Below are 12885 nucleotides of genomic sequence, written 5' to 3' on the forward strand. Positions count from 1 at the left end.
TCAGGGACCACTTCCGCCCAGGCGCCATCTTTACTCCGGCAATCGGGGAGCGGGGCCCTCCTCGCCGAGTTCTTAACCAATGACTGAAGCTGATGCTGCTCCTTGACCAATAAGCATCACGTTTGTTGCGGTGTGGGAGCGCGGAAGCTGGCGGCTCCTGAGGCCCTGAGAGGAGGCGGGCGGAAGTAGTAGCTGAGGCGTAGCAGACAGGATGGGGGTGAAGCTGGAGGTGTTTCGGGTCAGTGGCAGAAGGGGGCGCAGAGGGGTGTGGGGGGCTGCTACAGTCGGAGTAGGGATAGAGAGGCCCTGTAGGGTACATGATGGGGCTGGGCCAAGCGCTGGGGGGTGTCTGTGGTTGGGGGCGGGCCCTGGGGCAAGTGGGGGTTTGTGGTTGGGGGAGGGCCTGCTGTGTTCCCCACGGGGGCTGGCTCCCTAGTAGATGTCTGCCCCGTGGTGGCTGCTGTTGCCACCTCTGCCCATTTGTCCTGGCAGACCCATCTCATTGATGCTACCCATGGGTGCCCCCCCACCCCACCCCCCGGCCTGGTAGCCCAGCGCGAGCTCTGCCCATGACCCCCTCCCACTTGGGGGCCCAGCCTCTGCCCATTGGTGCTGGGCTGGGCTGTCCTGGTACCAGGGTGATGGGTGTCCTAGAAAGACTTGACTAGCTGGAGCTGAGGGGCCAGCATTGAGCGCCTCTGAAGGGAAGGGGTGCCCAGGGCTGGCTGCTTGCCGCTGGGGCAGGGGACAGAGGAGATTAAAAAATTAAAATGGAAAATGCTCATTAGAGGGCATCCCAGAGAAGCAGCAGATAGACCTGCGGGTCAAAGCAAATACCCCAGGTTGCCAGCCTCAATCTCTGGCAGCTCAGTGGCAGCCTTGAAGATGGGGCAGCCCATTAGTAGAGTGGCAGGATCCAGCATGGCCTGAGACAATGGGCAGCTCAACAGGTGGGTGGAGAAATTCTCCCCGCCCCTTTTCCCTAGGAATGGTGTGCCTTTGTGGTAGGAGAGGGCTGGGACTCCACCGTCATGGCCCTGAGAATGGGGTAGCCTTGCAGTTGGTTAGCTTGGTGGCAGCAGGTTTACGGGGATTCCCCCATGCGCTCTCAATTTGCTAAATTTTTAGCTCATAAAATTTTAAGGCACTCTTCAGCAAGTGTATAAAATGTCTCTGTAAAAAACATACAGCCAGGTCCTCCCTCATAAGGGGAAAATGCTTTGGCAATAGCCTTGCAAAATGCTGTTGGTCCAGACACATGTGAGGATCATCTAAGCAAATGTCTAAGCTATCATTAGTTATTGCATGGACCCAGAAGAAAGGAAGAGACTTTAAAAGAAAAGACACATGCACACAAAGTTCCTGGACCAATACATTTTAATGTGGCTTAATCAAAGCTAAGGTCTGGTCTACACTGACAACTAACACTGGCTTAGCTATGTCAGTCAGGGATGTGAAAAAAATCCATAGCCCCTAGTGACAGAGCTATGCCAACAAAACCCCCAGTGTAGAGGCAGCTATGTCGATGGAAGAGAGCCTCTGTAAGCAGAGCAAATGTTGTCTCAGGAGTTGGTGTTCCAACACCAGCAGAAAAAGTCCTGTCACTGTACGTTCCGTCTGTGCTTGGAGCTATGCTGGCCTAGGGTCTGTAGTGTGGATGTAGCTGAAGTGAAGCTACACTGAGTTCATCACTGCCATGTGCTTTGCAGGGGCTTTGCTTAATTGGGCTGCGTAGTACCTGGGATTTCATGCAAGGCCATCCTTGTTTAAGATGTTTAAATGACGCAGCTCAATTCAGTGTTCCACTTAATTTGGGCCACATGTTCCCCCTTTCCTCTCTTCCTCGGCAGATGGTTCTGTATTTGTCCTTCCCCGTTGCCATGTTCTGGATCTCCAACCAAGCGGAGTACTTCGAAGAATATGTCATCAAAAGGAAGGTGAGCATGGTGTTCTGCTCTGGGAGGAGAGTGCAAGCTAGTGATTCATGCAGGAACTGTGATTCAAATGATCAATAAACCCTTCTGTTTTACGCTGGCTGAGTGTCACTCCAGTCCACAGAACAGGGTTGCATTATTCCCTTTGGGAGTTGAGGCCCCTGGGGTCCAGAGCAAGTGGACTCCCTGAAGGGACCCTCGGCGAGAAACAGGTGTGCTAAGGCTCGGAGAGGTGCAGCTCCAGGAGGTGGAGGGGCTTAACCCCTGAGAGAGAGTGGACCCCCGAGAGGGGATGTCTCACTGAAGGGGGTTCCCCCCATGGACCGCACAGGGCCAAGAGTGGGCACGACCTGTGAGTCCGTGACAGGTACTGTGGGGGAGGACTCCAGGGTTGTTTCCAGCTCTAGGAGGGTAGTGTGGGCTAGTGGTCAGAACAATGGCGGGGTTCAGTCAGAGCTCTTGGGGGAGGGGGGGGAGTTTGGGGTGACGTCTGGAGAGGGCGTTTCCTAGATCTGACCAGACAGCTGCACGGGCTTCGTTTGCCATGCCCTGCTTCTTCCCCACCTCTGATAGGAGAGAGACCTGCCTAGGAGCTATTGCTAAGGGGGATTGGGATGGCAGACATCCCAGCAGGCTCTGTTGGATCCATTTCTCCTTGTCATCTGTGCCAGTAATGGCACTAGCTCCCCTGCTGGGTAAGACTGGCCCTGGCACCCCCCAGCTGGTAATCCTCACAGGTGCCTACATTTCTGTTTCCACAGAGGGAGATCTACCCACCCGATGATGACCGCCAGGTGAGTGTGCTGCCCCCCCATGACTCAGCTGGGGTTTGAAGAACAGCTTGCCCAGCCCCTGGAGGTTTGGGACGAACGTAAGGGGCTCTGTGTGTCCTTCCTTCCCCACCAGTAAGAGATTAATGCTAACCTGGTGAGTTACAGGCTCCATTAGCTGCAGCAGCATCAGGGCTGGTTTCTTGAGTCACTCTCTAGTGGTTAGAGGGTAGCAGGATCTCTTACGCCTCCACCAGCCGTGCATCTGGCTCTAAGGAGACCCAGGAGGGAGATGGAACCCGTGGAGTTGTGGTATGGGGGCATGAAGCAGGTGAACAGTAATGGTTACTGACCCTGAACCGTCCCCTCTGTTTGTACCTCAGAGGAAGGAGCTGGAAGATTTCAAGGAGCGGATGCGGAAGAAGCATGAAGAACAGCTCCTGCGCGCGGCTCAACAGTGATCGCACTTCATGCCCCCTGAGCTGGAATGAGGAAGGGGGAAGCATGGCCTGGAGTGGGGGAAGGACACCCCCCCAACACACTGCTTTACACACCTCCAGGGGAGGGAGGATGCAAGTCACCACCAAGGGGCTGTTGGGGATGCTGACCCCCTGGCACTGGCATGGCTGCAGTCAGCTGCCCTCCATGGAGAACTCCAGGCCTGTGGGGTGAAGGGAGCTCAGATATGATGGCAGGGGGTTAATTGTAAATAGAGTAATCTGCTGTCTGCTCTCTTGGGGTGGGTTGGGGGGCTTCGCACATGCTCGTTAATTAATCCTCACAGCCCTTCTGGTCGAGAGGGGAAGAGGCTCAAAGGGAAAACAGCTTGAGCAAATCCCTTCTCTTTGCTGTACCTCAGTTTCTCCACCTGTAAGAGAGGGCGGTGAGGCTGAGTTAAGAGTAAAGTGCTTTGAGCTGCTTGGCTAGGAGGTGCCAGGGAAAGGCGCAGTGTTGCGTGAGCAGTGCAGGGGTTTGGGACCAGTGTCAGGCATGCAAGCTTGATACTGAGAAGATGGGTTTCACCTTGTGGTGTTTTGAATTGGTAGCGAGGGAGGCGGGAAGATGGAGCCCTTGCACTGGCTGGCAGCACTCAAGGAGAGGATGGTGGGGCCTAGGCCAGCAGGATTATGGAGCCTCTGGAGAGAGGGATGGGCCGACCCTTTGGAGAGCACAGTGCGTTCCCGCTCCAGGAATGAGCCCCTGGGATTGCCCTGGCGCTGTCTGACTCCCTGGTCCCCTCCCACTTGGACCTGGCTGGACTATGTGGCTTTTCCGATCTCTGCTGTGTGTTGTCACACGTCCTGCTCAGATTCAGCATTCGTGAGTAGGTGAAACCCTGCTCCACTGTGATTCTGCTAAGTCTGGCTGGCTCCCTTGACTTTGTCTGGGTGGGGCAAAATGTGTGGAAAAATCTTGCAGTAAATGCATCCCCCCTCCCCTGGAGGCACTTCCTCTGCGTGTCTGTGTCCTGGCCTAGCCAAGCTCTTGCTTGAACTGACTAATAAAATCCTCTACCATGAGGTCATGTGCTGACCCCCTTTGCCTCTGGGCTGCTCTCTTTTGGTCTGATCTCAGGGTTGGAGGCATGTCCCCTGGTGCAGCATCTTCCCCCCTCACCTCCCTATCTTCTATGGCCTGAAGTCTCTTACTCTTGTAGCCTGTCTCCAGTATTAGATGCCCAAAGGTCCCATAGGGCTGTGTCTAGCACGCTGTGCCCTGGGGCCTGCCCCAGGGTTATCTCCGATGCGATGCGCTCCAAGGCTTTGGCCTGACTAGTTGTAAATGTGCTGAACAGTGGGGCTTACAGGAGCCTTCCTGTGTGTGTGCTCCTGCCAGTCGTTGGGGTCTTGAGACATGACGCAGTGCTAGCCCCTCTACACTACAGTTAGCGACTGACCAGCTGTTTGGATGTGGACAAGTCACTTGACTTTGGGCTCCAGCAACAGCAGCTGCCCTCCCCCTCCCCATGGGAACAGAGCAGATCCAAGGCAGCACTGTCTGCCTGAGTCTGCAGGCAGCTCTGCATAATTCCAGTGTTTGTGGCAGGCCTTTGAAACGTGGTTGGGAAAAAAGTCCCCAGGTTAGGGGGTTGTCTTTGCTTTGTCCAAGGAAACCCCATTCTGGTCTGGCCGAGCTATAAATGTCACTTCCCTTTTCTCACTCACATTCCCTAGCAGCCTGCCAAAGTAGTCACTGAATGTGAATGTTTCAAAGAGCTGGGCTCACGCTGCACTGCCCTGGGACTACCTGGGTGTAGCTGTAGCAATGTGCAGTGAGGGGGATATTGGGGCTGGGCTACCACCTGCCAAACTTGGCACATGGCCCCAGTATCCCATCTCAGGGGGCACCACAGAGAGCAGGAGCTCTCCCAACTCTTGGGTGGGGGCAGAAAGAGGTAGGGATTCTCCCAGGAAAGCCATGACCCAGCACATGGCACCAGATGCCCATCTCCCCCCTAACTGGGGCACTCCATGGAGAAGGAGCCGCCCCCCCTCGCCCCCCTGAGAAGACAGCTGGGATGGGCTCAGCTCCCAGTCCCAACCCATGGTGCCTGTGGCCTATCACCTCTGTGGGCTAACAACCTTCAACTGCTGCCAGCTAATGCTGTTAGACCTGTAACTCCACCAGCAGCAGTCTGCTGCAATGCTGAAGGTTCAGCTCTAAAACCCTGCTGATGACACAGAAGGGGGCTGGGGTGGCAGTTCTGGTTGCACAGAATAGAATTTTTGTGATACCCTGATTTTCCTTTTAGAAAACCCTAGGAAGTTATACACCAAAAAATTATGTTAAATGACCCTTATTAAGGTTGCAAAGTCAAGCAGTTGAAAGTTAGGAGATGCCAGATTTACAGTTGCTTGCTCCTGTCATTTGGCCCTGTTGGGGGTGTGCATGTTAGTACAGTCTTTAATTTCGTGATCACATAGTGGGTTTTCCACAGGACCCCTGCCTTATTCAGGGCACAGGCTGGACCCGCAAAGGCACAGAATTAAAGCTGCACAGGCAACCTGCTGTTTCCTAATGAACGTGTGCTTGACATTATAATCTACATAATGTTTGTTAACAGCTTTCTTGTATGTAATAATAATTAGCTCTGAGAGGTGTGAACTGCCCCATCCACACCCTTGCATTGTTGACTCTGAAACCTAATGACATCGGAAGTGTCAATAGCGTTAACTATTTCAGTGGCTGCTGATCACCTTGGCAGAACCTTCCAGCTATCCTGGGGGTTATGGGTGGAATGGCGGGGTTGTGGGTGGAGCCAGGGTAGAGCCATGGCTCTGCCATGCCATCCCTCCCCTACACATGAGGGGCTAGTGGGGAAGGTGCCAGGGGGTGTAAGAAACAGAGCAGGTTGGAGAGCTACGGCCTGTGGAAACTCCAGGTCCCAGAATGCAGTGCTCCACCTGCATCCACACGGCCAACCTGCATTGCCAGCTGGGGTGTGTAGTTTGTGGGGGCAGCACTTTTGTATTGAGGCGGTTGCACTGTCTCCCCACTTCCCCCATCCAGCTGCACGCGGGCAGTGGTGCCAGTTCCGAGCATGGCTTAAAAATTCTGCACGATAAGCATGGGCAGTGGGTGGAGCCCCCGGCTCCGCCCCTTCTGCCCCCCCCCACGGCCCGAGCCCCCTTCCCCCCACATGGCTGGAGCTCCGAGACCCCCTCCCCCTTGTGGCCAGAGCCCTGAGACCCCCTTCTCCATAAGTGACTCCAGCTTGGTTCTCACTCACTCTCTCCCTTAGGTTACGCTGGCATAACCTTTTCAAGCTTTGTACCTGGGGACCCGCCCAACCCCATCCTGACCAAGCACCCAGGAACCTCCCCCCTCCAGAGCTAGCACCTACCAACCTCCCTCCCCAAACCCACACAGGCTTAGCCCCTGCAAACCTCCCCCCAACCCCACCCAGACCTAGCACCTGGGATACCCCCAAGTACCCCCCAGACCTAGCACCCATCAACCTCCCCCCAACCCCACCGATACCTAGAACCTGAAACATCCCCAGTGCCCCCACAAGAGCTAAAAAATGTCTTGCTTAAAGTGACAACTGCAATTTGCCCATAATCCTAGGACTCCGGGAACTGGGGCTGTAGGCAGAACCCACCCACTCCCCCTCCCCCTGCCACTTCCCGCTCGTGGGAGTCCCCAGCTCTGCTCTGGCCACCCCCGCCCATGCACCGCGGTGCCCCCCAATGAGTGCCTGGCACACTCCTGCTCTCACAAAAGCTCCTTTTATTGCAGTCGCATGCCGGGAGGTGAGATCACACACAAAGAACAAAGGGGGGGTTCTGTCATCTGCCACAACTGAGAACAGTCTAGAATCCACCCTCTTTGGAACTCCCCTTCAGGTAGTTGAAAGCAGCTATCAAATCCCTCCTCATTCTTCTCTTCCGCAGACTAAACAATCCCAGTTCCCTCAGCCTCTCCTCATAAGTCATGTGTTCCAGTCCCCTAATCATTTTTGTTGCCCTCCGCTGGACTCTTTCCAATTTTTCCACATCCTTCTTGTAGTGTGGGGCCCAAAACTGGACACAGTACTCCAGATGAGGCCTCACCAATGCCAAATAGAGGGGAACGATCACATCCCTTGATCTGCTGGCAATGCCCCTACTTATACATCCCAAAATGCCATTGGCCTTCTTGGCAACAAGGGCACACTGTTGACTCATATCCAGCTTCTCATCCACTGTACCCCCTAGTTCCTTTTCTGCAGAACTGCTGCCGAGCCATTTGGTCCTTAGTCTGTAGCAGTGCATGGGATTGCATAGGAGTGCATGTAGTGGGGGGAGGGATAGCTCAGTGGTTTGAGCATTGGCCTGCTAAACCCAGGGTTGTGAGTTCAATCCTTGAGGGGGCCATTTAGGGATCTGGGGCAAAAATTGAGGATTGGTCCTGCTTTGAGCAGGGGGTTGGACAAGATAATCTCCTGAGGTCCCTTCCAACTGTGATATTCTGTGATTCTTCCATCCTAAGTGCAGGACTCTGCACTTGTCCTTGTTGAACCTCATCAGATTTCTTTTGGCCCAATCCTCTCATTTGTCTAGGTCCCCCTGTATCCTATCTCTACCCTCCAGCGTATCTACCACTCCTCCCAGTTTAGTGTCATCGGCAAACATGCTGAGGGTGCAATCCACGCCATCCTCCAGATCATTAATGGGCCACCAAAAATCATGACAGTACAAAGTATTGGTTAATGGCCCTATCACACCTGGGAAATGCTACCTTTGGGCTTGGAAGCTGAGACCATGTCTACACTACACAATTAAGTTGACCTATGTTAGATCGATGTACAGCCACCACAGTAATTACTGTGGTTTTTCATTTCCACACTACCTTCCTTCTGCCGGTTGTGTGTGTCCTCCCCAGGAGCATCGACTTATATGGGGGTGGGGGCTGGGGGAGGCAGCTGTGAGCTCCACATAGAACTGACAGGTGGTGTAAGTAACACAGTGTCTACACAGACACTGCGTCCCCCCCGTAACTACACCGACCTAAGCGCAATGCCTCTCGTGGAGATGGAGTTATTAGGTCTGCAGTGGGTGACTTACAATGGCAGGAGCAATGCTGTAGTGTGGACACTTACGGAGTTTGGTCGAGGGGAGCTGCCTTTGTCGACCTAACTCTGAAGTGTTGACCTGACCTGAATGAAGGAAATAAAACAGCGGTTCTCAAATGTTTTGTATTGTGACCCCTTTCACACAGCAAGCCTCTGAGTGCCATCCCCTATAAATCAAGCCCTCTAATGCTGTCGTAGTCCCAGGGCTGGCCTTTGGGAAAATGGTGCCCTGGGTGAACTTCTAGTTTGGTGCCCTTTCTTTGGAGGTGGAGTGGGGCTGGAGGCTGAGTGGGGTTGGAGGTGGAGCTGTGCTAGTGGGGCTCAGGCTGTTAGCCCTGTCATATGTGGGGCTGACAGCTCAGGACCCCCATGTAATAATCTTGCCACCCCCAATTTGAGAACTCCTGAAATAAAACAAAGGCACAGGAAAATTGTCCATCTTTGTGGCTGTTTGAACTCTGAAGGGCCAGAGACTTGAAACTGAAGCCAGAGATCCCCAGAGGCTGCCCCCTGGGGTGCCCTGAAAGATGCTTTGAATTGACAGATCCCAACAACTCTGTCCCTCTGAGGAGTTAGATGGTAATTCATTGGTTGTACGTGTTCACTTGCTTTAACCTGTAAATGGTGCTCTTATTGCTTTTCCCTAGTTAATAACCCTTTAGACAGTTTATTACAGGATTGGCTACAGGCGCCGTCTTTGGTGCAGGATCAAGGGTACCAACTGATCTGGGGTAGGTGACAGATCTCTTGGGACTGGAAGTAACCTGAATGTTGTGTCATTTTTGGTGTAAGTGACCATTTATCACTAAGGCCAGTGTGTCTGGGTGGCAGGATAGACTGGAGAGTCTAAGGGGACTGTCTGTGACTCCATGGTAAGGCTGGTATAGTGATCCAGGAGTTCACAGTTGTTACTGGCTTGGTGAAATCTAATTATAGAACACACCACCAGCTTGTAGGAGCCGGGGGACTGCCCTGTTTTTGACAGTCTGCCGTGAGGTTGGCACTTCCGGTCATGGGCTGCTCCAGACAGTGTGACACCCCCCACCACCATCCCCTCCCAGCATGCCTCCCCTCCATCTCTACTCACAGGACTACCTCTCACAATCCATCCCCTCCCCAGCTGGCCTTCCCCCCCATCCCTGCCCTGCAGGTCTATATCCACCACCATCCTCGCCCAGCAGGCCTAACCCCCCCCACCACTATCCCCGCCCCAGCAAACCTAATCCCTGCCCACTGGCCTACCCCACTGCACACCACCCACTGCACGGAAGCCCTACCCGCCACAGGCCTTCCCCCTCCCACCATCCCTGCCCTGCAGGCCTATACCCCCATCCTCCTCGCCTGGCAACCCCCACCTCCACCCCTTTCCCACCCAGCAGGCCTGCCACCCACACCTCCCAATACGCCCCACCAGCTTCCAGGCCCAGCATTAGCTTTAGTCCGTGGACCCTCTCTGTGTCGGGCCTTGACCCTCCCTGGGCTCTGTGCTGGCAGCTAGGAGGGGTTTACTGCCAGTCAGGCCCCTGGGGCTACCCAGCTTTCCCAGAGCTGCTGCCACTCAAAAAATCACAGCAACACCAGCAGGACTGCTCAGATCCCACTGCCTGAAAACCCAGGCCCCTGGCACTTGAGCTTGGAGAATCTCCATTGGGCGTTAGCAGAATAGGGACTATGACAGTGAGGCAGTTCTGTCTGCATCCTGTAGAGGGCCGTGCAAACACCTGCTGACATGCACACCATTCATTCATGCCTATGGGGAGGTGCTGTTTAAACCAAGTGGCCTGCTACACCCTGGTGTGGCTATGACTGGCCACTGGTTTCTATGAGGGGCGTCCCAAGAAATTGAGGAGCAGGTGATCACTCTTTTCAGCTGATGTTTTCTGGAGTGGTCACTGATTGCAGCTGCCTCAGTTTCTGGGGCCCAAGTAGAGATCCCTTGATTCTCAGAGAGTTCTGAGCATCCACAGCTCCCCCGCACTTGGAATCCCTGTAAACCAGGGTCTGGGTTGCAGCTCACTGAGCCAATGTCCCCTTCATTGGCTGCGACTGTCTGGTTGGCCCAGAGTCATGGGTTCCAGACCTGCCACATAGCCTGGGCCAGAGACTGGCCCCCAGAGATCGCGGCCGTGAACTCAATAGCTTCTGGTTGAACGGGAGTGGCTTTTTTGGCAAGAGACATCCAATCTGGATCCCAGTGATGGAGATGACATGGTAACCCTGGCCCTGGCACCCGCTGCAGCTGTGGTGGAAGAGGCAGCTGGACTGGAAAGGGCTGTGTGCAAGGAGCCCAGTTGCGAGGGGCATCGAGCGTCTGACTGGGGAGGGTGATGGTTGGGGTGCTGACAGAGGGATGCAGCTTGGGCGCCTAGGGAACAGGTGTGGCACCTGGGCGAGTGGCTGCCATTCATGGGTGGAGATTGATCAATGCAGCAGGGAAGCCAAGGAGCATCGCAAGCCAGAGAGAGACACAGGCAGGACAGCAGGGGTGCAGCTGGATGTGGCTGCCGGGCAGAGGGGGCCATAGGCGTAGTTCGACTTCTATATTTGGGAGGGCAGCTCCAGTCAGACCAATAGGGCCGTGCATGGGGGCGGGGAGACAAATGCTGTGCTGGGGTGGCATTTCAGATGAGGGGCAGGGCGCAACTTTAATCGTGATTCTAGGGGCTACTTGGGCAACTGAAAAATCTAGTGTCTTTGCAGATAACTTAGAAATATCTGACAGGAGCCCTGCATCTAATGTCTATATTAAGAAAAAAGAAAAGGAGGACTTGTGGCACCTTAGAGACTAACCAATTTATTTGAGCATAAGCTTTCGTGAGCTACAGCTCACTTCATCGGATGCATCCGATATATAATCCGAAATAAATTGGTTAGTCTCTAAGGTGCCACAAGTACTCCTTTTCTTTTTGCGAATACAGACTAACACGGCTGTTACTCTGAAACCTATATTAAGAAAGAAAAGTAAATAAATATTAGACCCACTGAGGGCTAATACTAATGTGTTCTGACATCTTGTGGCATGTCACTTATGGGGCACTGGTTAGGTTTAAAATTGTGATGTATATTCTTACTCAGATACTCTTACTAAAGTCAGAAGGGACCTTCAAGATCAGCTAGTCTGACCTCCTGCACACTGTAGGCCACAGAACCTCACCCACCCACTCCTGGAATAGACCCCAAACCTCTGGCTGACTTACGTCCTCAAATCATGATTTAAAGCCTTCAAGTTACAGAGAATCCACCATTTACACTAGCTGAAACCTGCAAGAGAGCCATGTCCCATGCTGCAGAAGAAAGCGAAAACCCCTCACAGTCTCTACCAATCTGAACTGGGGGAAAATTCCTTCCTGACCCCAAATATGTTGTAGCAGTTCTCAGACTGTGGGTTGGGATCCCAAAGCAGGTCATGACCCCATTTTAATGGGGTCATCAGGGATGGCTTAGACTTGCTGGGACCTGGGGCTGAAGCCTGAGTCCCACTGACCAGGGCTGGGGCTGAAGCTGAAGCTCATATTACAGGCCCCCTGCCGGGCTGAAGCCCTTGGTCTTTGGCTTTGCCCCCTCCACCTCCCCAGAGCGGTGGGGCTGGGTCAGGCTCAAGCTTCGATCCCTCCTCCTGGGGGCATGTAGTCATTTTTGTTGTCAGAAGAGGGTCACGGTGCAATGAAGTTTGAGAACCCCTGAGTTGGACCTTGACCATATGGCAAGACTCACCAGGAAGACACCTGGGAAAGAATTCTCTGTGATAGCTCAGAGCTCTCCCCATCTAGTGTCCTGTCTCCAGCTGCTGGGGTTTTTGCTATAGGCAGTCGCCAGTGGACGACACACCATTGTATGCCGTCTCATCATATCATCTCCTCTAGAAACGTCTCAAGCTCCGTCTCGAAGCCAGTTAGGTTTTTTGCCTCCACTACTTCGCTTGGAAGGCTGTTCCAGACCTTCCCTCCTCTGATGGTTAGAAACCTTCATCTAATTTCAAGCCTAAACTTATTGATGGGCAGTTTATATCCATTTGTTCCTGTGTCCACATTGGCCCTTAACTTAAATAACTCCTCCCCCTCCCCAGTATTTATCCCTCTGATGTATTCATAGAGAGTGTCAAGGTCCCTCCCCCACTCTGAACTCTAGGGTACAGATGTGGGGACCTGCATGAAAAACCTCCTAAGCTTATCTTTACCAGCTTAGGTCAAAACTTCCCCAAGGTACAAAATATTCCACCCTTTTGTCCTTGGATTGGCCGCTACCACCACCAAACAAATACTGGTTACTGGGGAAGAGCTGTTTGGACACGTCTTTCCCCCCAAAATACTTCCCAAAAACCTTGCACCCCACTTCCTGGACAAGGTTTGGTAAAAAGCCTCACCAATTTGCCTAGGTGACTACAGACCCAGACCCTTGGATCTTAAGAACAATGAACAATCCTCCCAACACTTGCACCCCCCCCTTTCCAGGGAAATGTTGGATAAAAAGCCTCACCAATTTGCATAGGTGACCACAGACCCAAACCCTTGGATCTGAGAACAATGAAAAAGCATTCAGTTTTCTTACAAAAAGACTTTTAGTAGAAATAGAAGTAAATAGAAATAAAAAAAAAATCCCCCCTGTAAAGTCAGGATGGTAGATACCT

General features: G+C 53.3%; 1 protein-coding gene across 1 annotated transcript; it reads left to right on the forward strand.

Moving 5' to 3' along the window:
* Positions 1 to 78: 78 nt before the first annotated feature.
* Positions 79 to 3829, forward strand: PET100 (PET100 cytochrome c oxidase chaperone). The gene is made up of 4 exons (XM_074935129.1): positions 79 to 238; positions 1851 to 1937; positions 2696 to 2728; positions 3088 to 3829. The coding sequence occupies exons 1-4, from the start codon at positions 212 to 214 to the stop codon at positions 3163 to 3165; spliced, it is 225 nt and encodes a 74-aa protein (XP_074791230.1). The 5' UTR covers positions 79 to 211; the 3' UTR covers positions 3166 to 3829.
* Positions 3830 to 12885: the final 9056 nt, after the last annotated feature.

This window comes from Natator depressus, chromosome 20, assembly GCF_965152275.1.
Source record: "Natator depressus isolate rNatDep1 chromosome 20, rNatDep2.hap1, whole genome shotgun sequence".
Classification (NCBI taxonomy): Eukaryota; Metazoa; Chordata; order Testudines; family Cheloniidae; genus Natator; species Natator depressus.